We start from the raw sequence: 26,842 nt of genomic DNA, 5'->3' as shown, positions 1-26,842 counted from the left end.
CCTTTTTCAAACCCGTACCCGAATTTGGTTTTCGGTTGAAACCATAACCCGACCCGAAACTTTTTTTCCGACCAAACCCGAACCCGAAAGTTTTATTTTTGGGAAACCCGAACCCGACCCAAACCCGAAGCTGTGAAACCCGAGCCAGACCCGAACCCGAGATTTTTTTTGGAGGTCAATTTTTCAAACCAATTTGAGACTGGGACGTTACAGAGCTATAGTCTGCTATAGCCAGCATTTTAAATGTAGGTACAAAATGGAGTTGCACTCCTTGTGTAACAGATTCAAATGATGGCCCAAACTTTGTTATAAAAAAATCGATTTATTTTTAAACGGTGAACTTTTTGAATACGTCCAATAAAAACTCTTGAGTTGATTTATAAAACGTATTGTTTAATTGTAGGAACTAGTTCTGACAAAAAAACTCCAAAAATCACCATGTTTTTGAAGAAAAATGTAAATATCTAATTATGTAACCTCGACAACAACTTTCAAAAACCGACATTGTATATTTTTATAGGATAGAATTACCATATCAATTTTCAGAGAAATCGATTAGTTATAGCTTTTTTTGTCTTTTCAGCAGTTTGTACACTCACAATTTTCGAGTGTTTTTTGCCCCGCTTTACCCTTTTGAAAAAATCTATGATTATGCCAAACATTGTTTTATTATATGAAAAAACAAAACTTGAAGGTTTCAACACTATCTGATCGGGCTCCCAGCACCTAAATCCCTTGATAAGTATACATAAGTCCCATTCCACCAGCTTTCCAATTACAAAAAAAAATGTCTGAAAAAAAATGTTCTGGACCCGCCGATAGAATATTTCAATTTTAGTAGCATATCAAAGGGGACACCTTGAGCTTTCGAATGATGAGTATAAGAGCGATACTAATTTTTTTCGGATAAGTTTCTTCTAAGTTCTTATATATATATATATATATATATATATATATATATATATATATATATATATATATATATATATATATATATATATATATATATATATATATATATATATATATATATATATTTATATATATATATATATATATATATATATATATATATTTTTTTTTTTTTTTTTTTTTTTTGTTTCAGGTGGAGGGGAAATTTGCATCCAAACCCCTGAGGTGACCAACCTCAGGGAGTGTGGGGTTGGTTTGAATCAGTGACCGGACCCACTAAAACCCCTCCAGTCACCAGCCCATAATACTCCCCGGGACCACCGCTAGGTATTGCTTCGGGGAGCGGCTTTTGTGCTCTGTGCACCCTCTTGGTTCTATAGATCTCTTTGCTAACTTAGCTAACTAACCTGGAGACTGGCCGTTAGCTAACACTGGTGTGTCGGTGGTCAACCTGTCGCCTGTTTTGCAATTCTAAAACTATTTGAGAGGCGGCTGTACAAACCGCCCTCCAAATGTTTGGGTCTTTACACATCCTCCGAACTAGGTTGTCCGGAGTGGTGTCTGGCCCGCTCACTACCATCATGTCGCTCCGCGCATGCACAAAACGAGGGCACACGAAGAAGACATGCTCAGCAGTTTCTTCCGCATCCGCGCACTCGGGACACATGGGGGACCCCGCATGCCCGAATCTGTGTAGATACTGCCTGAAGCAACCATGACCTGACAGAATCTGTGTCAAGTGGAAGTTAACTTCTCCATGGCGCCTCCCGACCCATCCGGATACGTCCGGAATAAGTCGATGCGTCCATCTACCCTTTGCGGAATTGGACCATTCCTGCTGCCATCTGATCATCGAGAATGACCTTCTGGTGCCTCGTATACCCCTTGTGTCACGTTGATCGAAGCATTCTACGTCCTCCTTAATGGCTATGCTGATAGGCATCATGCCGGACAGGACGCAGATTGCGTCGTATGACACTGTACGGTACGCGCTCACAACCCTCAGGCACATGAGCCTGTAGGTACTTTCCAGTTTTCGACGATGACTGTTGGTACCTAACGCTTTGGACCACGCTGGCCCACCATACCTGAGTATGGACGAAACCACGCTGGCAAGAAGTTTACGCTTGCTGCCATATACCGCTGAGCTATTGGACATCATTCGAGATAGTCCTGCAGCGGCCGTTGAAGCCCTCTTACAGGCATAGTCGACGTGACTCTTAAATGTGAGCTTATCGTCAACCATAACCCCCAAGAGCTTCAAGGAACGCCTTGAGGTAATGGTGCAGTCACCGACTCTGACCACCGCCTGTTGCTCTAATTTGCGGTTGTTCACAACCGTAACCTCCGTTTTATGGTGCGCTAACTCCAGTTTCCTAGAGTGCATCCAGTCTTCGACCTTGCGTATGCAGTGCGCGGCCGTCAACTCGACCTCTTCGATCGACTCGCCGTAGACCTCTAGCGTGATGTCGTCTGCGAAACCGACGATCACAACCCCTACAGGGAACTTTAGTTTCAACACCCCGTCATACATGACATTCCACAACACCGGGCCCAGGATGGAACCTTGCGGTACCCCTGCGGTGATTGGGACGCACTTCTGACCCTCCTCCGTGTTGTAAACTAGTACCCGATTCTGGAAATAATTTTCCAAAATCTTGTACAACGACACCGGTACGTGGATGCTCCTAAGCGCGAGCGCTATGGAGTCCCAACTGGCGCTATTGAATGCATTTTTCACGTCAAGCGTGACGATTGCACAATAGCGAATGCCCCAACTCTTACGCTGAAGTGCTACCTCTGCCGTCTTGGTGACAGAGAGAATAGCATCCAGCGTGGATCTACCTTTCCGGAAGCCGAACTGGTTACTTGCCAGACCGTTTACACCCTCTGTGTACTTCACCAGTCTGTTGAGGATAATCCTCTCAAGCACCTTGCCCGTAGTGTCCAGCAGACAGATAGGTCTGTATGCCGATGGGTCCCCTGGCGGTTTCCCAGCCTTCGGCAACAGCACCAATCTCTGTCGCTTCCACCTGTCCGGAAAGAGGCAGTCATCCAGGCATTTCTGCATGACTGCTCGAAATAGATCGGGGGCCACTTTCATGGCCGTCCTGATGGCCAAGTTCGGGATTCCATCCGGTCCCGGTGCCTTGCTCACCTTTAGGGAGTTGGCGATCACGATGAGTTCCTCATTCGTAACCCTTACCTCCTCCACAACCTCTGCACGGCTGCCGTCTCTCACGGATTGGATGCCCGGCAGGTTGGCCGACCATCCCTGGTCTGTGTCTGAGATACTGGAACGTCGGACGTGAGACTCAGCAACCGGAGGCCAAGGATTTGGCTCGTGTCGTGGAAAGAGTCCCTCGATGATACGCTCCAGCATCGCTGGTGATCGCTCTGCAGGCGCCAACACGCCTTTGGTCTTCGCCATTACGACTCTGTAGGCGTTGCCCCACGGATTCGTATTGGCACTCGCGCATAGCCTATCGAAGCAGGCCCTTTTGCTCGCCTTTATCGCACTTTTAAGCGCCGATCTTGCAGATCCGAATACTACACGGCGCTCTACCCTCTGTACATCGGTACGTGCACGTTGCAACATCCGTCTTGCACGGAGGCACGCGCTACGGAGGTCCGCTATCGCGTCGGTCCACCAGTATACCGGTGACTTACCATTCCTAGGTTGGCGGGTCCTAGGCATGGTGGCGTCGCACGCCCGCGATAATGTGGCAACTAATTGGTCAGCACTCGGGCGGAGCCAACTGCCCCCCTCGCGCTCTCTTCTCATTGCTTCTGCAAATACCTCGGCATCGAAATGCGATGTCTTCCACCCGCGGACGGTCGGAGTATTGGCTCTACCCGTCGCCTGCCGCCTCACGTTCTGGACTACGCTATAGCAGACCGACTGGTGGTCACTATAGGTGTAGCCATCGTCTACCCTCCAGTTCACGATCAGTCCTGGGCTGGAGAACGTCACGTCGATGATCGACTCCGCACCATTTCTGCTGAATGTACACTTGGTTCCAACGTTGGCCAGATCTAGGTTGAGCTTTGCCAAAGCTTCCAACAAGATCTGACCCCTCCGGTTCGTGCGGCGGCTTCCCCACTCAACAGCCCAAGCGTTGAAGTCGCCCGCCACTACTAAGGGTGTTAGTCCCGTCATCTCCATAGATAACAAATCGACCATCTGGGTGAACCTTTCGATAGACCAACGCGGCGGAGCATAACAACTGCAGTAGAACACTCCGTCCACCTTGGCAACCGCGTATCCTTCATTTGAGGTTGACACAACCTCCTGAACCGGGCACTTGCTGGTCGTGCATATGGCCGCCGTACTGGACTTATCTGCAACCCAATTACCGTTTCCGGGAGGAATGCAGTAGGGGTCCGATACGATTGCGATGTCCGACCGCGACTCAGACGCTGCTTGGTATAGCAGCTGCTGTGCCGCATAGCAATGGTTCAGGTTCAAATATATATATATATATATATATATATATATATATATATATATATATATATATATATATATATATATATATATATATATATATATATATATATATATATATATATATATATATATATATATATATATATATATATATATATATATATATATATATATATAAATTAATTAACTCTCATTCTATTTTGCCAATAGGCCGAGCAGAACAGCCCTGGATAAATAATCAGATCACCACAATGTATGACACTTACATGGAACTAAAATTCAGTGACGATGAAGAGGATTTGAAAGCAGGTGTTTTAAAAGATGATCATTCAGATGATGATGATTTACCACTGTCCAAGGTAAGATATTCATTTTTCAATTATCTTTTGAACACATTTCCATTGAAATGGAATAAGAAAAAAAATAACACCGAGAAAAGATAAAAGGGTTTTTTACAACTTTTTATGTATAGGGTAACGGGGGTATATTTTTAAACATGAATTTTTCAACATAATACCTGCTCTATCTTACCTTTGTTAAGACCTATATATCTATTTTGCTATACATCGTTCAACAATGCAATTTATTGGAAAATATCAAAATAGAAATGGAAATATCAAAATTTCTACGAAGTGCTAAAACATATTTTGGAACACTAAGTCTATATGTTGGGCCACCTCTATATTTAGAACCGAGCGTTGAAATTTATGGACTGATCATATTTTGGATCATCATAGATCTTTTTAGAGTAAAGATGATAGATTTGTCAAGAACATCCTTCTGTCGTGAAATGAGGGGGCTTATAGCAGTTTCGCAGGCATTTGCAGCCAGTTCCATAATGTTAAATGAAATAAATTAAGAAATATTTACCTGTAAATTGCTACAAGCTGCTTCTCCGTTTAGCGCACAACGGTTGAATTGTAAATAAACAGCTGTCAAAACTTTTTTTTTAGTTTTAAAATAGTTTATTTTACACGGCACGATTTAATTTAGTTTAACTGAGCCAAGTACATTTTATTTTAAATTCTAAATTAGCAGGAAAAAGAGGGAGACACATTTTTTATATCTCGCGGCCGACTACGAGCTAGTGGTGATTAAGGGTGAGAGGAGGTGAGTTAAAATTTTCATTTTAACTATATTAAGTTATAGAATTTATTTATTTGTAGATGGCTAGCAGTGATGTTCTATTTGAGCAGTTTCGTCTGAGGTGTCTGTGTGAACATAAAGATGCCGAGTCTTCGTCTTAGTGTCTCCAGCATGGTGTGTCATTTTCTTTCAGTTTGTGACGGGAATTGTAATCTAACAAATAGATAAAAAATTCAAATTTTAATGTCAGCATCTTTTATAAACCCGTATAGCTGTGTCATGTACTGGAGATCACCGCTTCCCAGAATGTCTCTAACGGGTACGTTCGGTTGTTTTCCTCGGGCCCGAAGGGAATCTATAAGCTCGGACCTAACACCACAGAATTCGGCACACGACCAAACAACATGCTCGATATCATGGTAGCCATCGCCACAAACGCAGTGATTACTGTCTACAAGCCCTATACGAAAGAGATGCGTGTTTAACGTGTAGTGATTGGACATAAGTCTGGACATCACGCGAATGAAGTCCCGACCTACATCCAACCCCTTGAACCATGCTTTCGTCGATACCTTAGGAAAAATGGAATGTAGCCACCGTCCCAGTTCATCTGAGTTCCATGATGATTGCCAACGGTTGAGTGTCCTCTGACGCAAAATGCTATAAAATTCATCATAAGCAATTGGTCTTTCATAAATATCGCCATCAATAGCACCCACCTTAGCTAAAGAGTCAGCCTTTTCATTACCCGGAATCGAGCAATGAGAAGGGACCCACGCTAAGGTAACCCGGTAATTTTTATCTGTTAAAGCACTTAAAAACCGCCGTATTTTCCCCAGGAAATACGGGGTGTGCTTCACAGTCTTCATCGATCGCAGAGCCTCAATGGCACTGAGACTGTCTGTGAAGATGAAGTAGTGGTCTATGGGCAGGGTTTCGATGATCCCAAGAGAGTACTGAATAGCAGCAAGTTCTGCGACGTACACGGAAGCAGGAGCGACGAGATTGTAGGAGGCGGTAAAATTTTCGTGAAAAACACCGAAGCCAGTGGACTCATCTAGATTAGATTCGTCAGTGTAAAACATTTTATCACAACTAGCATGTTTAAACTTATTGGAAAAAAATCTTAGGGATCTCTTGTGGTCGCAATTGATCCGGGATACCAATAATATCTTCTTTCATGGTGGTGTCGAAGAATATAGCATTATTAGAAGTATCTAAAAGTGCGACATTGGAGGAATCGTATGAAGAAGGATTAATATCTTGAGCCAAATAGTCAAAATATAAAGTCATAAATCTGGATTGAGATTGAAGGTCGACCAACCTCTCGAAATTTTCAATTACTAATGGGTTCATAACTGTGCATCGAATAAGCAACCGATAAGAGAGATTCCAAAAGCGATGTTTCAACGGAAGAATACCCGCTAGCACTTCAAGACTCATCGTATGGGTCGACTGCATGCAACCTAAGGCAATACGCAAACAACGATATTGTATTCGTTCCAGTTTGATCAAATGTGTGTTTGCTGCGGAGGGGAAGCAGAAACACCCGTACTCAATTACAGACAATATCGTTGTTTGGTAAAGCCTTAGAAGGTCTCCTGGGTGGGCTCCCCACCAGGTTCCGGTAATCGTACGAAGAAAATTAATCCTCTGTTGGCATTTTCGTGTCAGATACCTAATATGGCAAGCCCAGGTGCATTTAGAGTCGAACCAGACCCCGAGATACTTAGCGACTAAAACCTGAGTGATCGTTTTACCCGTTAGTAGGAGCTGCAGCTGAGCTGGGTTATGCTTCCTAGAAAAAACGACCAGCTCAGTTTTCTCCGTAAGAATTCGATACCAAGCTTAAGAGCCTATCAGACAAATTGTCTAAGGTATCTTGCAATGGTCCTTGCAGATCGTTAGCCTCGCTTCCAGTAATGGATACAACGCTATCATCTGCAAGTTGCCGTAGCGTGCATGAATTTGCAAGACATTTATCGATGTCATTGACGTAAAAATTATATAAGAGAGGGCTTAAACATGAGCCCTGGAGAAGACCCATGTAACTAATTCGGGAAGTTGTCGAATCACCATGTGAGAAATACATATGCTTTTCTGACAACAAATTGAGCACAAAATTATTCAAATTTGGTGAAAGTCCCTGCGAATGAAGTTTCTCGGTTAAAACTTCTACAGAGACAGAGTCAAATGCCCCCTTAATGTCCAAGAATGCAGAAGCAGTTTGCTCTTTTCGAGCAAAGTTGAGTTGAATTTCGGTAGAAAGCAACGCTAGGCAATCGTTCGTTCCTTTGCCCCGGCGAAAGCCAAATTGAGTATCTGAAAGTAAACCATTTGTTTCGACCCATTTGTCTAACCGTAAGAGGATCATTTTCTCCATTAATTTCCGGAGGCTAGAGAGCATAGCAATCGGCCTATAATAATTGTGATCAGAGGCAGGTTTTCCGGGTTTTTGAATAGCAATGAGCTTGAGTCGCGGCGTCGATGATCAAGCCAGAAAGGAACGCGTATTCTTCCTCCGGAGGAAGTTCCACGTGGGACTCAATTCTTTGCGATATTATGGTCTCATAAGACTTCCAATCAATGTTACGTGTGAGGTCATACGCAATATTGATTGGATCCGTTGGAGTTGACCCATTAGCAATTAAGATAACAATCGGTAGGTGATCACTACCGTGGGGATCATTGATTGCTTTCCACCGGCATCTAACGCTAGTGATGTCGAGCAAAGGGATAGGTCAAGCACGCTTCCACGTGCTGGAGGATTAGGTACACGTGTCGCTTCCCCAGTATTCTAAAGTGTCATATTGAAGTCGTCGATTAAGTTACAGATTAAAGATGATCGGTTGTCGTCGTACAGCGACCCCCATAGCGAACAGTGAGAATTAAAATCTCCCAATATCAAAAAAGGCGCGGGAAGCAACTCTGCTATACCAGTGAGATGCCTCTGTTCAATCCGCGCGGATGGAGGGATATATAACGAAACAAGGCAAAGGTCTTTTCCATTCATATTCGTTTGAATGGCAACGACTTTAATATTCGAGATCGAGGGGAGGTCGATTCTGAAGAAGGAATAGCACTTTTTAATCCCTAAAAGTACCCCTCCACCGAGTGAGTCTCGATCTCGACGAATGATGTTAAAATCGTAGAAATTGAGTTGATCGTTTGAATTGAGAAAGGTTTCACAGAGCGCAAATGCGTCACAATTGTATGTATTTATCAAATGAGAAAATAGATCGAATTTGGGGATGATACTTCTGCAATTCCACTGTAATACAGTGATGAAATTCCTAACCTCTTTCGCCGTATTAGTCATCGAAAGATATGATAGCTAAAATGAGGGGCCAAGTTGCTGCTAGTTGCTTCAAAAAGGTTTTCACTGTAGGAAGAAGGGCAAGAAGAATATTTTGTAGGGGATCTGGTATGTTGAATGTTTTAAATATCCAGTCCACAATATCAGAAAATTTTACGAACCCTGTTTCTTTTTTATCTTCTGATCGAGAAATGGGTGCACGAGGGGTTTTTGGTGCCCCAGGAAGCGGTGGGTACTCCTGGTTTGATTTAAAATTAAAACCGGGAGGTACTTGCTTCGGTTTTTCTTCACCGCTTCCTTTTTGTGTTGGCTTATTGGTCATTCCGCTAGGGGTTATCTTGCGACCTTTGCGAGAAAGATTAGGAGAGTTGATCAATCTCCTCTTCCTAGATCCTTCTGGCATGGCATAAGAACACCCTTCGACGGGATCGTCAGATGTACCCTCATCGGTTGGCAGAAAGGAAAAGATGTTTCCTGTCGAGGGTGGCTCAGCCCTCTTAAGCATTTCTGCAAAAGAGCGCTTTGATCGTTCCTTGAGGGAACGCTTAATTATCACCTCGCGCTGTTTGTACGCGGGACACGCCGAGAGGTCATGCCGAGTTCCCTCGCAGTAAAGACACTTTCAGTATCCTCACTGCAAGCGGTCTCAGCATGATTACCTCCGCACTTGCTGCAGCGTGCCTTGTTGCAGCAGTAGGTGGCTGTATGACCTAACTGCTTGCAGTTCTGGCAATGCATGACCCGCGGTACGAACAGGCGTACAGGCAGACGAACCCTGTATAAAGAGATGTAATTCGGCAGTGCGGATCTGGCAAATGTAACACGGAAGGAATCCGTAGGAAGGAATTTCTTCTTCCCTCTTCGATGGATACTGAATGCAATTGCTTGACATCCAGTATCTTTACATCTTGAATCAGGGGGTACTTGAAGCAACCAACGCCGTGACGCAAAATGTCATCGACCGTGAGGCTTCCTTCGGTAATCACACCGTCGATCTCCACGTCCTTGGCAGGGATGTACACGCGGTTCTCTCTCGTGAAGAGCTCATAGCTAGCAATTGCGTTTGCTTGCTTCAAGGTACTCCCAACAACTCGCAGTTTGTTCGGTCTAACCTTTGTAATTTCGGTTACGTCCGAAAACTGTTTTGCCAGGTCCTTGCCTATTTGTATAATGTTAAGAGGCTTCTTTCTGGGCCTAAAAAAACTATGAACGGACCTTTCGAAGCATCTGGGTAAGCTTTCACCCGTGTTGCCGGTACCCTTGGTACGGGGCTAGGTAGCGGGGAAGGTAGAGGAGAATTGATGGGGGAGATCTCAATCTCTTCCCCATTTGTTTCCACATCCAGAAATAGTTGCACCTGCATGTCGTCCATTTTGCGGGAGCGTTACGCTCTACCGCACACAAACGATAAATATTCGAATGTGGGGGGGGGGGGTCAAGTAGTTGATATTAAATTTTAAAAACATTTTTTCAAACTACAATGGATCAAAATAAAAAAAAGGACAGTAATACTAATACTAATAACAATAGTAATAATAACAATAATAATAATAATAATAATAATTATAATAATAATAATAATAATAGTAATAATTATAATAATAATAATAATAATAATAATAATTATAATAATAATTATAATAATAATAACAATAATAATAATAATAATAATATTAATAATAATGATAAAAATTCTAAAGTGAATACTTCACCGAACGTCTAAGTCACGATCTCTTGGCTGCTAGTAGGATCAATCTGGAAACAAACTAGTAGGATCAAAGCAAACAATGACGATCCAGCTTCGTGTTGTGACACAGTGGCCGTATCTTACACGCGACCTTGTAGATGCCACTTGTAGTTGACTTCCACTCGCTCGATCGTATGGTGGTCCGTGCTGCTAGCGGGGTAACAGCGGTGCGGGAGAATTATTCTTGCTGATATATCAGCTGCGTATCAGATCACTGGCGGGGTAGCCTGCCCCTACCAGTGTGCAGAAGATGTTTCTGCCGATAAACTGCAGGCTATTGTTATCGCACAGCACAAGAACTAATCGAAAAAAAAAACACCCGTACGATAACTCGTGTATTGTTATTTTGCGAATCAAACGGAGATAAACAATTTGCGTCTAATCGAGACGAAAGCAAAACAACAAATGACTTAATTGGATTGTATTTGGCAATTGAAGGATGTTTTCCATAAACCGGAAGTTGCAAATTCGGATTTCAAAATGAAGTATGAAGTTGTTTGCTGGCCTCTGAGCATCATCCCGGGTACTGAAAAATTCACATTGGGTAATGTTTGTCCCTTTTAGGCTGGTTGAAGGCGGTGAAGAAAAACGGAAGCTACTGTCTAGAAATTTAAAATGGTGTCTGAAGATGATATTGACCTCAGGGTATCATACCGCTTCCCCAAATCATATTGAATGATATTTGTCACTTTAGGCTGTTGATCGAAAACTGTCGCCATCTTCGCCATCGAAATACCCTGGATTAGACATGGGGTTTGAGGTCTGATTTTGGCCACTGGGTATTATCCAGGTTTCAAGAACCCATATTGAATGGTATTTCGATGGATTCATTGGATCCCCCTCAGAAACGATCAGTAATATCAACTACGTTAAAGAATTCCATTTTCACTGATAAGATCATTCAAATTAATGTATAAGTAACACGATTTAATTTTAATTTTTTAGAAAGTCGAAATGTTCTACAAAAATGCTATCATTAACATTATCTTTTGCGGGGGCCTAGTGTGGTTGGTAACGTCTCCGCCAACCACGCTCGACGCCTGGGTTCGAATCCCACCGCCGACATAGGTGTCGATGGTTGTGAGGTGGCGTGATCCACTCACAACCAACCCAACTGGTCTAGATTCAATCCTAGCCGACACCGGGAGATTTTCTGAGGCGAAAAATCTCTGGGATCACGCCTTCCATCGCATGAGGAAGTGAAGCCGTTGGCGCCGGTCCGTTAATAAACGGGTCGTGATTTAGAGTCCTGGGTGTGGAGTCGCCACCCTGGGCGTCGGTGATTGGCCACAACAGTGGCGGAACTAGACCGACGGAAAATAAGCGAGAATAAAAAAAAAAAAAAACATTATCTTTCAATTTAGGGCTGAGCACCTTGACTTTTTCAACATCGATTTTTTGGGACACCCTAATGTGCATCCACTTGGTTTCAATAGACAGGTTACTACGTTGATCGCGCGATGTACGTTGAATATTTGAAAACTCAGCTTGGAAAATAGGTTCAATTGATGGGTTAACACTGATGCTCACCTAATTTTTTTCTTGCATCTTATAGCATTTTTTCTCAGCTTTCTAATACTGGTCTCAGATCTAAAATCGGTAGTTGCGAACACGGTCAAAATTGCATTTTTCAGATATAATCCAATAATCCAATTCAAGATGGCGGCCCGAATTCTGATCACTTCAAATGAAAACCATATCATTCCTCTTTACAGGAAAGTGCTACTTGTAGTACTTTACATAACGAATTATAGAGATATAGCTCAAGTTACACATGTGCCTTTATATCAAATTTGAAAGACCTTGTGCACCTAGTGGCCTAGTTTCAGCGAGAATCGCTCATCTTCGGTTTTGCAAGTGATTGCTATACCTTTCTAGGAGAAAGGCAAAAAGTTTACGTCCGATTGACTTGAAATTTTAATTGTAGCTTCTTCAGTAGATTATCTAGTGAAGTATATCACAGTGGTCTAGTTGATGAACTTGTCAAAAAAAAAATTAGTTTCGCTCTAATACTCGTCATTCGAAAGCTTGACCTGTCCCCTTTCATCTCCTACCAAAATTGAAATGTTCTATCGGGGGGTCTAGAACAATTTTTTTTCGAACATATATTTGTAATTGAAAAACTAGTGAAATGGAAATAAATAATATGTTTCAGAAATACAAAGAGTTATCAGGGTTGTCTGATCGTACTGAAATATTCAGGGTTGTTTTTATTTATATAACAAAACAAAGCTTTACATAATATCAGATTTTGACGTAGAATACGTCTTACGGCAACAATTACAGGGACCCAATTTCAATACATGGATCCAATTTCAAAACCGAAAACATCGAGAGCGTCACAAAAATTGTCCAATTTCAAACGCTTTAAACCCAGTCAGTTTCCAACCGATTTCTGACATTTTTGCAGCAATCGATTGGAAAATCATTAAAGCACCCGTTCAAATGCAGAAAATTGTAATCTGATTGTTCAAACTATTGTAATATTGAATATTGTTGAACATTGTCGAAACGCAAATGTCGACTTTTGATTGGTCGCTTGCTGCCTTTCCCTAAAAAGGACGACAGAATGGAGTACTTAGTTAGCCGGGAATGCACTCTTCGGGCTATATAAGAGACTGTTTCTCCTCAAGCAAATCAGGTCACTAGCAGCAGGCAGCAGCAGCCAACGTCAACACCGATGGCAGTAGGCGAAGTGGATCAACAGCGGCGGTGCTAGTGGTTAGCTGCAGTTCTTACCCTTTCCAGTTCGGCCTTCCTTCGATCTGAGTTGGACTCCACCAGCGGTAATCCGATTCAGATATCGTTGGGTGAATACAACCCGAAGCTGAAAGAGACTCGTACCGCGTATGTGTATGTTTATGGCGTGTATGCATGTCTGTAGCGCGTGCTATTTAGCGTGCGTGGCTTGCTATATAGCGTGTGTGGCTTTCTATAGAGCGTGTGGCTTAAGTGCGTGGCTTGCTTTATAGCGTGCGTGGCTAGCTGTAAAGCGTGTGTGTATGTTTATAGCGTGTATGTGCATGGCTATAGCTTGTTTGGCCTGCTATATAGCGTACGTGGCTTGTTATATAGCGTGTGTGGCATGCTATATAACGTGCGGCTAGCGTGCGTGGCTTGCTATATATGCTATATAGTTTATAGCATGTGTGGCTTGCTATATAGCGTGTGTGGCTAGCAGTATAGCGATTGAAATTTTCATATATACTTAATTGCTAATAAATCACCTCATGTAGAATTTAATTATCACTGTAAATTATCCAGAACTAAATAAAAAATTTGCCATGTTGAAAAAATATTCACTTGTTAATGAATGGCATTGACAAAAACAATTAACCTCAAAGTTTATCTGAAGAATTTCTGAGCTAGTGAGCCTGAATCACATAATCTTTCGCGCAAGTCTTACTAATTGCAGCAATCAGTTGTAAAATTATCTACGCTATCGTAAAATGCGGTAAATTGTTATTTGAACTGTTATGTCATAGATGGAGAATGCACTATTTGCCCTTGTCTATAGCCTCTTCGTAGCCACTGCCTAAATTAAGATATCTTAGTGCAACTTGATACAAAAGACAGCCACAAAACAATTAAATTTCATTCTCTTTTAGGATACGGCATGTATTCCAAAACCTATGCCAAGAAAGACATTGACACAAGACAGGCTGTCGTATTCTACGTTACCTCTGCGGTCGTGTTTTATAAACAACCTCTTCCACTTTTTTTTAAAAGGGTTAAGTGGGGTAAAAAAGACCCTTGAAAATTTGGAGTCGAAAATCAGCTGCAAACAAATAAAATGTGCTTTGATTACATTGATTTTGATTGATGATTGATTTGATTGATTTCTTCAAAAATCGACATTCTATCCTATAAAAAAATGTAAAAGCCGGTTGTTATGAGTTGCTGTCGTGATTATAGCATATTTGCATTTTTCTTCAAAAAATGGTGATTATTACAGCTCTTTTTTGTTTGTCAACAAAACTGAACCCTGTATCTAAGCTATACGTTTCATAGAGCAACTCAAGAGCTTTCATTTGTTGTTATTAAAAATGCGCCGTCCAAGTAACGACCGAGAAAATTTCATTATTCATACATGTTTTCAATCATTATTTAAACCCATTGTGTCATTTTGCTGAGTTGCGCTCCACTCCGTTTTGTATCCATGTCCCCCAATCGAGCTTGCGTTTCCAGGGTTTGTTCATCCATGAAATAATTTGTACATATAAGTTTTTTTGGGAAAGAAGTTAGTGGGGTGAAATGCAGAGTGGGATTCAGGTGTTGGGGGTCCGGGACAGAAATTTTCGTGGGGCCTCTTTTCTCGAAGAAATTAGTTGAAATGATTCAACGCTTCGCTGGAAGGTGACGAGCAAAACAAAAAAAAGGTCTCCAACCTGTATTCACGTCTGGTCTAGAACCAGGGGGGCCCCTCATGTCAAAAGGCCCGGGGCATTCCCCCCCCCCCGCCACCACTTAAATCCGGGCCTGGTGAAATGGCATTTTAAACCCTAATGTCCAGGTGCTGCTAAAAGTTGAAGAGGTTGTTTATAAGACACGACCGCAGAGTTAACGTAGAATACGACAGCCTGTTTTATGTATTTCATGCAGTAGGTTTGGGAATACACTCAATGGGGTTAACCAATTTGATGGTCTCTCTGCTCCATATGACGTTTACCTCTATAGCCGGTACCGATAACGACAATGAACACGAGCAGAAGCTATGTGCAGCTTTGCAGTTCCACTTGCTGCCGCATCCAAAATAAGAATGAATTGAATTGTTTTGAGGCTGTGTTTTGTATCACATTGCACTGAGATAGCTCAATTTCGGCAGTGGCTACGAAGAGGTTATAGACGAGGGCCAATAGTGCAATCCTTAATACGAACAATTTCCTGCAGTTTGCGGTAGCGTAGATAATTTTACAACTAATTGCTGCAAATAGTAGGACTTGAGCGAAAAATTATGTGATTCAGGCTCACCGGCTCAAACATTCTTCAAATACATGTCAGTAAACTTTGAGGCTTAGCTGAAGTCAGAAGAGGTTAATAATGTTTGTCAATGCCATTTAGTGACAACTGAATATTGTTTTTTTCAAAATGACAAATTGTTGATTTATTTTTTTTTCTTCATCTATAGTTTATTTGACACGGCACGAATACAATTCAATGTTTAACGGCGCCAATTATATCTGGTAGCTTACTTTCTAAAGTATCTTAATAACTAAAAGCAAATTTTTTATCCTCGCTGCCGACTACGAGCTGAAACTTAATCTAACTTAAAGCTAGAATATTTTGCATTAAAAGCACAGGTTTGCTGTTTGATGGTTTTCATTGCCATAGGTAAGCAGCATATTAAATTTGTTCCGCTGCTGGGCCAAGATATTACGGACTGGCATATTGGGTTGTTTCCATCGGGCCTTGAGAGTATCGTGCGGGTCTGATTGCTGTTTCCGGATCCGGGGTCTTAACGTGTTCTTGTCGTTTGGTTGGATGTAGGCGGAAGGGGATAGGACTAAACTGGGGCGTGGATGGATTTCAGGAAAACGTATATAAGGGACATGTAGGATAGGTCACGGCTCGCCAAGACATCACGAACAGGAACAGCTGGCTGCCTACCTTCGGCCTGCAGGGAAGCTATTAATCTAGACCTGGCGTCACGGTGTACAGGGCATGACCAAACAACGTGCTCTATGTCGTGATAACCTTCACCACAGGCACAGATACCACTCTCCCCGAGCCCAACACGACGGAGATGCGCGTCAAATCTATAGTGATTGGACATAAGCCGGGACATCACGCAAATGAAATCCCGACCTACATCCAACCCCTTGAACCACGGGTTCGTCGATACCTTGGGGATTATGGAATGTAACCACCTTCCCAGTTCCCCTTTGGTCCAAGAATTTTGCCAACTGATGATCGTATTCTGACGTACAAATGCGAAAAATTCATTAAAGGCAATTGGTCTTACATATACGGAGAGTGCTTAACATCTTTCATCGATCGGAGAGCCTCAATGGAACTGAGACTGTCCGTAAAGATGAAATAATGGTCCGTGGGCATTTTTTCGATAATCCCTAGGGTGTACTGAATTGCAGCCAATTCTGCGACGTAAACAGAAGCAGGATTATCGAGCTTATGGGAGACGGTTAAATTGTTATTGAAGATACTGAAGCCAGTGGACCCATCAAGAAGTGATCCGTCAGTGTAGTACATATTGTCGCAGTTGATGTTTCGATATTTATTGGAAAAAATTTTAGGGATCTGCTGCACGCGTAAATGATCCGGGATTCCACGAGTTTCTTCTAGCATGGATGTATCGAAAAACACAGTAGAATCAGAAGTATTTGATAAGTCGACACGATTTGGAATATTCGAAGAAGGGTTAATATTTTGGGACATGTGATTGAAATACAATGTCATAAAACGGCTTTGAGAATTAAGTTCGATTAACCTTTCAAAATTTTCAATCACGGGACGGTTCAAGACCTCACATTTGATTAGAATACGAGAAGACAGGCTCCAGAAGCGGTTTTTCAATGGTAGTACTCCAGCTAAGATCTCCAAACTCATCGTATGGGTCGACTGCATGCAACCCAAGGCGATACGCAAACAACGATACTGTATTCGCTCCAGTTTGATCAAATGTGTGTTTGCTGCGGAGCGGAAGCAGAAACACCCGTACTCAATAACAGACAGTATCGTTGTTTGGTAAAGCCTTATAAGGTCTCCTGGGTGGGCTCCCCACCATTTTCCGGTTATTGTACGAAGAAAATTCACTCTTTGTTGACATTTTTTCTTCAGATACCTCACGTGACAACCCCAGGTGCTTTTAGAGTCGAACCAGACACCAAGATATTTGTGTACCAAAACCTGAGAAATCGTTTTACCCATTAATTGTGTTTGAAGCTGAGCAGGTTCATGCTTCCTAGAAAAAACTGCTATCTCAGTCTTCTCCGGAGAGAATTCGATACCTAGCTGTAAAGCCCAAGCAGACAAATTGTCCAAGGTATTTTGCAATGGTCCATGCAAATCGGCAGCTTTGGCTCCTGTAACAGAGATTACACTGTCGTCTGCAAGTTGTCTTATCGTGCATGAATTTGCCAGACATTCGTCGATGTCATTTACATAAAAGTTGTAAAGAAGGGGGCTTAAACATGAGCCCTGGGGAAGACCCATCTAGCTAATGCGAAAAGTTGCCAAATCGCCGTGCGTAAAATGCATGTGCTTTTCGGACAACAAATTGTGCAAAAAATTGTTCAAAATTGGAGAAAATCCTTGTCGGTGAAGTTTACCCGAAAGAATGTCAATAGAAACGGAATCAAAATCCCCCTTAATGTCCAAGAACGCAGACGCCATTTGTTCTTTGCGAGCATACGCCAGCTGAATATCTGTTGAAAGCAACGCAAGACAATCATTCGTCCCTTTGGCACGGCGGAAGCCAAATTGAGTATCTGATAGTAGACCATTTGATTCGACCCAATGGTCTAAACGACGGAGTATCATTTTTTCCATCAATTTCCGGATACAGGATAGCATTGCAATCGGCCTATAAGAGTTGTGATCAGAAGCTGGTTTCCCTGGTTTTTGGATGACGATCACCTTCACTTGCCTCCAATCCTGCGGTACAATGTTTTGCTCCAGGAACTTATTGAACAAGTTCAACAAGCGCCTCTTGGCATTGCCGGGTAGATTCTTCAACAAGTTGAATTTGATTCTATCTAACCCAGGCGCGTTATTGTTACAGGACAGGAGGGCAACTGAAAATTCTGCCATCGTAAAAGGTGATTCTATCGCGTCGTGGCCCGGAGACGCATCGCGAACAATGTTTTGCTCAGGAACAGAGTCCGGACATACTTTCCTGGCAAAATCAAATATCCACCGACTTGAAGACTCTTCGCTTTCGTTGACCGTTACGCGATTCCGCATTCTTCGGGCTGTGTTCCAAAGAGTGCTCATCGATGTCTCCCTCGACGTCTCGTTCACGAACCGACGCCAATATCCGCGTTTCTTTGCTTTAGCCAAGCTTTTAAGCTTGGTATTAAGCTCCGAATACCGTAAATAGTCGCCAGGTATACCTCCCTTCTGGTAGGCCTTAAACGCGTCGGATCTTTGCGTGTAGACATCGGAGCACTCTTGGTCCCACCACGGAGTGGGAGGCCGTTCTTTGATCGTTACGCCGGGATATTTCTTCGTTTGGGCTTGCAACGCGGCGTCGAGAATCAAGCCCGCGAGGAGGTTGTATTCTTCAAGTGGTGGATGATGTTGAATCGACTCGACCGCTTTTGAAATCATTTCCTCGTATAACTTCCAATCGACATTCCGTGTGAGGTCATACGGAATGTTAATTGGTCGCATACGAGTTGACCCGTTTGTAATTGAAATAAGAATAGGCAGATGGTCGCTACCGTGAGGATCAAGGATTACCTTCCATGTGCAATCCAACCGTAGCGACGTCGAACATAAGGATAGATCCAAAGCGCTTGGGCGCGCTGGAGGTTTCGGGATACGTGTCATTTCACCGTTGTTTAAAATAGTCATGTCGAAGTCATCGCAAAGGTTCTAGATTAAAGAGGAGCGGTTATCATTGTATGGGGAACCCCAAGCCACGCCATGAGAGTTGAAGTCTCCCAAAATCAAACGTGGCGAGGGAAGAAGTTCTATTAAATCAAAGAGCAGCCGTTGCCCAACCTGTGCTCTGGGAGGAATATATATTAAGGCAATACAAAGCTCTTTACCTTGTATTGTCATTTGACATGCGACAACTTCGATGCCTGGAATCGAGGGGAGGTTAATACGATAGAAAGAATAGCACTTTTTAATCCCTAAAAGTACTCCTCCATAGGGGTGTCTCGATCAAGGCGAATAATATTAAAATCATGGAAGTTGATTTTAAATTTCATTTTCAAAAATCCAGTCCACAATGTCAGAAAATTTCACTAATCCAGAGTTTGTTTCATCAACTGGATGTGCAAAAGGAACAACTGGGGTTTAAGATGTTCCTGGCAGTGCTGGGAACTCCTTCTGGGACTTTAAATTTGCAAGCCCAGGAGGAGTTTGCTTCGGTTTTTCCGCAGCACTGTTTGGTTTGTTCGTACTTTTCATTACACTTTGGGAAATCTTAGGACCTTTACGGGGAAGTTTAGGAGAAGAAACATTTTTCCTCTTCCTAGACTCCCCAGGATTGGCATAAGATGTTCCCGCTGATGAATCGTCAGAATCGGTTTCATCGGAGGGCAACAGATCAAAGGGGTTCGATGTTATGGTAGAAGTGGTCACGGTCTTCTTCAGCATCTCAGCGTAAGAACGCTTTGAACGCTCCTTAAGTGACCGCTTGATTTTATCTCTGCGCTGCATGTACACCGGGCATGTGGAGAGCTCATGCTGGTTTTCCCCACAGTGAATACATTTTTCAGCATTAACACTGCAAGAATCTTCCGCATGAGTCTCCCCACACTTGCTACATCGTGCCTTATTGCAGCAGTAGGCGGCTGTGTGGCCTAACTGCTTGCAATTGGTGCAATTCATAACACGGGGTACATACAATCGCACAGGCAGACGAACCCGGTCGATCGAGACGTGGCTAGGGAGTGCAGATCCGGCAAACGTAACGCGAAACGAGTCTGACGGAGTGTAAACTTTTTTACCGCCGACGAGAGACATGGACCGCAATTGCTTACAATCCAAAATCTTCGCCTGTGTTTCGGTATTTTTTAAGCAACCGGTTGCGCTTTTTAGGATACACTCGACAGACAGACTCGAATCGGTTATGACACCGTCGATCTCCACGTCTCGTGCGGGTATGTAAACGCGATACTCGCGTGTGAAGAGCTCAGAGCAAGCGATAGCATTGGCCTGTGCCAGATCACTGACCACGACACGGAGCTTGTTAGGTCGGACCTTGGAAATTTCGGTCACGGCCTTGTACCCCTTCGTCAGGTCTTTTGAAATTTGCAGTATGTTTAATCGCTTTGAATTCATTCCTGCCTTTGGACGAAAATAAACAGTATAGCTGCCCTGTTGAGATCCGTCCGGGTAAATCCTGGGGCGAGGGGGGACTGGAGAATGAAGAGGGGAGGGGGTAACAGAAGGGTCAGGGTCAGGGGGGTTCGGGGATGGTGGCACGGGAGGCGAGGGATCTATATCCATCGCGCTAAATGTAGCGCACTAGCGAACTAGCGCCGACAAGAACACGTACCTCTTTGCTTCTTCCTTCCAGCAGTGGTTGTCCGATCGTTCGAAGCTGCACCCAAAGCAGCCAGTAGCACCAGTACAGCAGCACCAATACAGCCACCAGCAGTGAGCCGGGTGTGAGATCACTCAGCACAGCGACACGGACTCGACTGTCAACTGATGGCCTTGAATAATACACTCTTTTGTTTGGCTATTCGTACACACGGACCGGATTGTAATAGAACGACCACTTTGCACGTCCGTTTCTGTCGAGTGTTCGACGCGGAATGGGGAATTGTTGATTTAGTTATGAATGATTTACTGTAATATTTAAAATCAACGTGAGGTGATTTATTTGCAACTATATATGATAATTTTAATCGCTATACTCCTAGCCACACACGCTATATAGCTAGCCACGTACGCTGTAGGTATGCACATACACGCTATATAGCTGACCAAACACGCTATAGACATGCTATAGCTAGCCACACACGCTATAGACATGTACACTAGAGTGCGGAATCGTTATATGAAAAAAACGAAGCTTGATTGCAGAAAGCCAGAACCAAGTTTTTTTGTTCTATGTGGGGCCTCAAACAATCCTAAATTTATCGGAAGTCGATTGGTTTAGTCTTTGCTTGACGCATTGCATTTCAAATTTATATGGAGGTTTGTATGGAAAAACCTACTTTTTTGCATTTTTTATTCTAAAGAGCTCAAAATGGCTCAAACCATAGGTTTCATGATGGTAGGTGGTAGGTTTTTTGATGCCTAACAACTTGGCCGAAGACACTAAAGAGCTAGGGTGTTTTAAAAAAAATACTAGAGCTGTTCAAAGTTGATTATGTCGAAATTTATGTTGCAAATCATTTTTTCTGTCAACACTGTCAGTGTACCAGCGTCAGTCAGTTTTCCATCAGAAGTAACCTATGGAACACGTTGTTCAATCACGGTGTGCAACCATTGATATGTGCAGTCAGTCAAGCTAAGCTAAGCTAAAAAGTAACCTATGAAACACGTTGTAGATTCTACCTACCCCTATGATATTGACTTAAATTTGTTTGCTTGGTCCAGCTGAGTGAATAAACTCGTTACGACGGGTTATTTCTGATGGGAATCCTACTGACGCCGGTACATTGGTAATGTTGGCAGAAAACAAGATTTTCTGCATTTAAATCGACATACTCAACTTTGAACAGCTATAGCTCTTCTTAGGGACATTCTAGCTCTTCAAAGTCTTTTGCAAAGTTGTTAGGAATTTGAAATACTATACTTTAACATAATTTAATGCATTATTCGAGCAAAATTGAGCTCTCTAGATAGGTAAATGCAAAAAAGTGGGTCTTTCCATATAAATTTCATACATATTTGAAATGTAATGCGCCAAGCGGAGACAAAACTAAGTTTAAGGTCGCTTGGGGCCCCAAAAGGATGCCCCATGCACAGACACGCTATAGACATGCACAGACACGCTATAGGCAGGCACACGCAAGCCACGCACGCTATATAGCAAGCCACACACGCTAGCGACACACGCTAGAGATATTCACACACGTTATATAAGTGCACACAGCCTAAATATACATACACGCTGGATGATGGTGGCTTCTCAAACCACCTGGCGGTGCGAGGCTTATTCAGTTTCTGGCCGTATTCACCCAACGATATCTGAATAGGATTCCCGCTGGTGGGGTTCAACTTAGATCGAAAGGGAGTCGAACTGAAAAAGGTAGGAACTGCAGCTAACCACTACCACCGACGCTGTTGCCCGCTGCTGCTTCACGCCGCGTTTGCCAACTGCCATCGCTGCTACTGTCCGCCGCTGCTGCCCGCTGCTAGTAAAATGAGCTTGTCTGAGGAAAATCAGTCTCTTATATAGCCTAACGAGCGCGTTCCCGGCTAACTGGGTACTCCATTCTGTCGTCCTTTTTAGGGAAATGCAGCAAGCGACCAATCAAAGGTCGAAATTTACGTTTCTACAAGGTTCAACAATTTTCAATAGTACAATAGTTCGAACAATCAAATTACAATTTTCTGCATTTGGACGGGTGCTTAGATGATTTTCCAATCGAATGCTGCAATAATGACGAAACTGACTGAGTTTTAAACGTTTGAAATTAGACAATTTTCGTGACGCTCTCGATGATTTCGGTTTTCGAAATTGGATTCCTGTATTGAAGTTGGTCCCCTGTATATGTTGCTGTAAGACGTATTCTACGCCAAAATCAATCATAATGTTACTGTAACTTTGAATAGAATGCATCGATTTTTCTGCAATTCGGTATGCTTATTGTACCATTAAGAATGTTTGAACTACTGGCTACTAGAGATGGGTTTGGCTTTTTTCAAACCCGTATCCGAATTTTGTTTTTTGGTTGAATCCCGAACCCGAAACTTTTTTTACCGATCAAACCCGAACCCGAAAATCTTATTTTTAGGAAACCCGAACCCGAAGCTGTGAAGCCCGAGCTGAACCCGAGATTTTTTTTGGAGGTCTATTTTTCAAACCAATTTGAAACTGGGATGTCATAGAGCTATAGCCTGCTATAGCCAGCAAATTAAATGTAGGTACAAAATGGAGTTGCGCTCCTTGTGTAACAGGTTCAAAAGATGGCCTAAATCTTGTTATGAAAAAATCGATTTTTTTTAAACGGTGCACTTTTTGAATACGTCCAGTAAAAGCTCATGAGTTGATTTATGAAACGTACTGTTTAATTGTAAGACCTAGTTCTGATGACAAAAAAACTCCAAAACTCACCATGTTTTTGAAGAAAAATGTAAACATTTAATTATGTAACCTCGACAGCAACTTTCAATAACCGACATTGTATATTTTTTATATTATATGAAAAAACAAAACTTGAAGGTTTCAACACTATCTGATCGGGCCCCCCAGCACCTAAATCCCTTGATAAGTATACATAGTTCCCATTCCACCAGCTTTTAAATTACAAAAAAAGTGACTGAAAAAAATTGTTCTGGACCCACCGATAGAACATTTAAATTTTAGTAGCATATTAAAGGAGACACCTTGAGCTTTCGAATGATGAGTATGAGAGCGATACTAATTTTTTTCGGATAAGTTTCTTCTACCAGAGACACCGTGACACACGATTTGAGCGATTAATTAACAACAACAAAAGTTATAAACAATTAAAGTCGATGTTTTTTGTCGAAAACGAATTTTTTCTTCCAAACCGTTGCCATTTTGCGAAGAAAAATTCTAGAAATATAATCATATGAACTTCACTAGCGACACTTATGTAGATAATGAGAAAATTTTTGTTTTGGTGATAGGTGGAGTTGGGCACGACTTGTACTGCTCGCCGCGGAACAACTTAAAAAAAAAGCGGTTTACGGCACAGCCGCCATTTTCTATCAAAAATAGCTAAAAAATTTTTTCTACTCTGCAAGAGTTGCTTAATCTAATGATATATTATTTTTATACCTTACATCTCCAATGTACTTTAAAAAAAACATGAAAAGAGCCTTTTTTTTGAGCGTTTGGTGGATATTACTCCCTAATCAAAATAATGAAGTGATCAAAGTCACCCCGAAACGATGATTCATGAAACATTTTTAGAGCACATTCAAAAACAGCTGAATTGGGTTTTTAGCTACTCAAGGATTTCTGATTTTTATATATCAGCTAAAAGAGTGTAATTTTCTGAGCAAAAAGTGTTTTTGCCTTTCTCCTAGAAAGGTATAGCAATCACTTGCGAAACCCAAAGTATAGAAGTGGTCCAAAGGGCTGAATGGCATAAATCACTCGACTCAGCTCGACGAGCTGAGCATTTTCTGTATGTGTGTGTGTGTATGTGCAGATTTTTATTCTCACTCACTTTTCTCAGAGATGGCTGGACCGATTTTCATGAAATTAATTGCAAATGAAAGGTCTTGTTGCCCCGTTAGACCCTATTGAATTTTATTGTAATCGGATTTTTAGTTTAGAGGTTATGTATCAAAATGTAAAAACCATGAAACATCATTATCTCAAAAACTACACAACCGATTTGAACAAAATTGATTTCAAATGAACGGGCTACCTTAAAAACCCTTAACTTTTAAATTTTATGGAGATTAAACATACGGTTCAAAAGTTATGAAACGAAACGTGTTCTGAAGACTGTTTAATCTCACTCATGTTTCTCAGAGATGGCTGAACCGATTTTCATAAAATCAGTGTAAAATAGAAGGTCTAGTTGCCTCATAAGACCCTATTGATTTGTTTTGCAATCGGACGATTACTTTGCCTGTTATGTTTAAAAATGTGAAATCTAGCTATGAAAAGGAACATGTGCAGAAGACTACTTGAACTCACTCACTTTTCTCAGAGACGGCTGACCCGATTTCCACAAAATTAGTGTCAATTGATAAGTCTAGTTGCCTCATAACACCCTATTGAATTTCACTGTAATCGAACTGTAATTTCGTCTGAAGTGTACCGAAATGTGAAAATCACGAAACTTCATTATCTCAGAAACTACACAATCGATCTGATCAATATTTTTATCAGATGAGCGAAATAGTTAAGGGTTAACTGATGAATTGTGATTGAATACGTGGTTTCAAAGTTTGGCTGCCCTATACGTTCCCATTTCATTTGATTATAATAGAACTTATAAACTTATAAACTATTATAAAGCAACCGTTATGTATAAAATTGTTAATAAAACAAAGAAAGTCTATTATCTCCTAAATTACATGACTTATTTGAAAATAACTAGTGTCCTACGAACGAGTTATCTCTCAAACTTACAAATAACAAACTTCATAACAATTTGATATGTGGCTCAAAAGTTATGGAAAGAAAAGAAATTCAAAAACTATTTAAAACTATAGGTACCTGCTTTGATCGATATATGTGGCCTCAACATAATTTAAATGTGGTATCGTACTATTTGAACGTTCCAAATTCATTGATTCCTTGCGATGTGTTTAAAGTCTGCAAATGTTCGACAAATCGGCCACAGGATATGATCAAAGTCAATTAACAAATCGTTTGAAATGATTGGTTTTATCGAAGTGACAGCATCCTCGACTTTTGGCTTGTGTACACCGCCTTAATTCTGAATACATTCATATTGAGTGGTATTCGGTCATTTTCAGCAGATTTTCTGGCATCAATCTGACACCGGAAATACCCATATTGGGAGGTATTTAGTTATTTTGGTTGCTTTCCAGAACTTAAAAGTGGTCGTGTTTAAATTCAAAATGGTGTCCAGGGTCAATGTTTGGTTTCTATGCATCATCTCAATTACGGAAATATTCATATTGAGTATTATTCGGTCATTTTCGACTGTTCCTAGAAGTTGCCATTTAGCAATTCAAAATGATGCTTGAGGTCAATTGTTAGCTCATTGCATCATTCTGGTTCCAGAGATACTCATATTGGATGGTATTTGGTTATTTTAGACTGTTTTTCACAAACCGGAAGTCGCCATCTTGGATTTCAAAATGGTATTTAAGATAATTTCTGGCCTCTGAGCGTCATCCTGGTTGAAGAAACACCCATATTGGGTGTTATTCGATCATTTTCGGCTGTTTCCCAGGAACCGGAAGTCGCCAACCTAGAATCCAAAATGGGGTTTTTGGTCGATTTCTCTAGATCCGGAGATACTCATGATAGACGGAAATCGGCCTTTTTGCTGTTTTCCAGAAACCAGAAGTTACCATCTTACAATTTTAAATGGTGTCTGAGGTCAATTTTTAGCTTCTTGCAACATTCTGGCTGCGGAGATACTCATATTAGGTGGTATTTGGTCACTTTGGGCTGTTTTTCAGAAACCGAAAGTCGTCATTTCGGACTTTGAAATTGCCTGTGGAATCAATTTCTGTCATCTGGGCGTAATTCTGGGTCCGAAAACATTCATATTGAATGGTATTTGGTCATTTCCGGCTGTTTTCCAGAAACCAGAAGTTGCCATCTTAAAATTCAAAATGTTGTCTGAAGTTGATTTATGGCTCCAGTGCATCATTACGATTCCAGAAATACCCATATTGGGTAGTATTTGGTCGTTTGCCGCTGTTTTTTGAAACCGGAAGTAGCCATTTTGAATTCATAACGGCATTTGGAGACAATTTCTGGATTTCGAACGTCATACTGGTTGAAGAAACACTCATATTGGGTGCTATTTGGTCATTTTCAGCAGTTTTTCAGAAA

General features: G+C 41.9%; 1 protein-coding gene across 2 annotated transcripts in view; it reads left to right on the top strand.

The window, feature by feature from the left end:
- The window catches only part of LOC129726605 (integrator complex subunit 3 homolog), a 456,869-nt gene that overhangs the window by 116,106 nt on the left and 313,921 nt on the right, over positions 1-26,842 (top strand). For both annotated transcript variants that reach the window (XM_055683515.1, XM_055683516.1), the window contains exon 6: positions 4,574-4,722. In XM_055683515.1, the coding sequence (XP_055539490.1) occupies positions 4,574-4,722 (149 nt within the window). The remainder of the gene's footprint in view (positions 1-4,573; positions 4,723-26,842) is intronic.

The sequence above is a fragment of the Wyeomyia smithii genome, chromosome 3, assembly GCF_029784165.1.
Source record: "Wyeomyia smithii strain HCP4-BCI-WySm-NY-G18 chromosome 3, ASM2978416v1, whole genome shotgun sequence".
Classification (NCBI taxonomy): domain Eukaryota; kingdom Metazoa; phylum Arthropoda; class Insecta; order Diptera; family Culicidae; genus Wyeomyia; species Wyeomyia smithii.
Note: the sequence above shows the minus strand (reverse complement) of the source record. Positions and strands in the feature narration are given on the sequence as shown.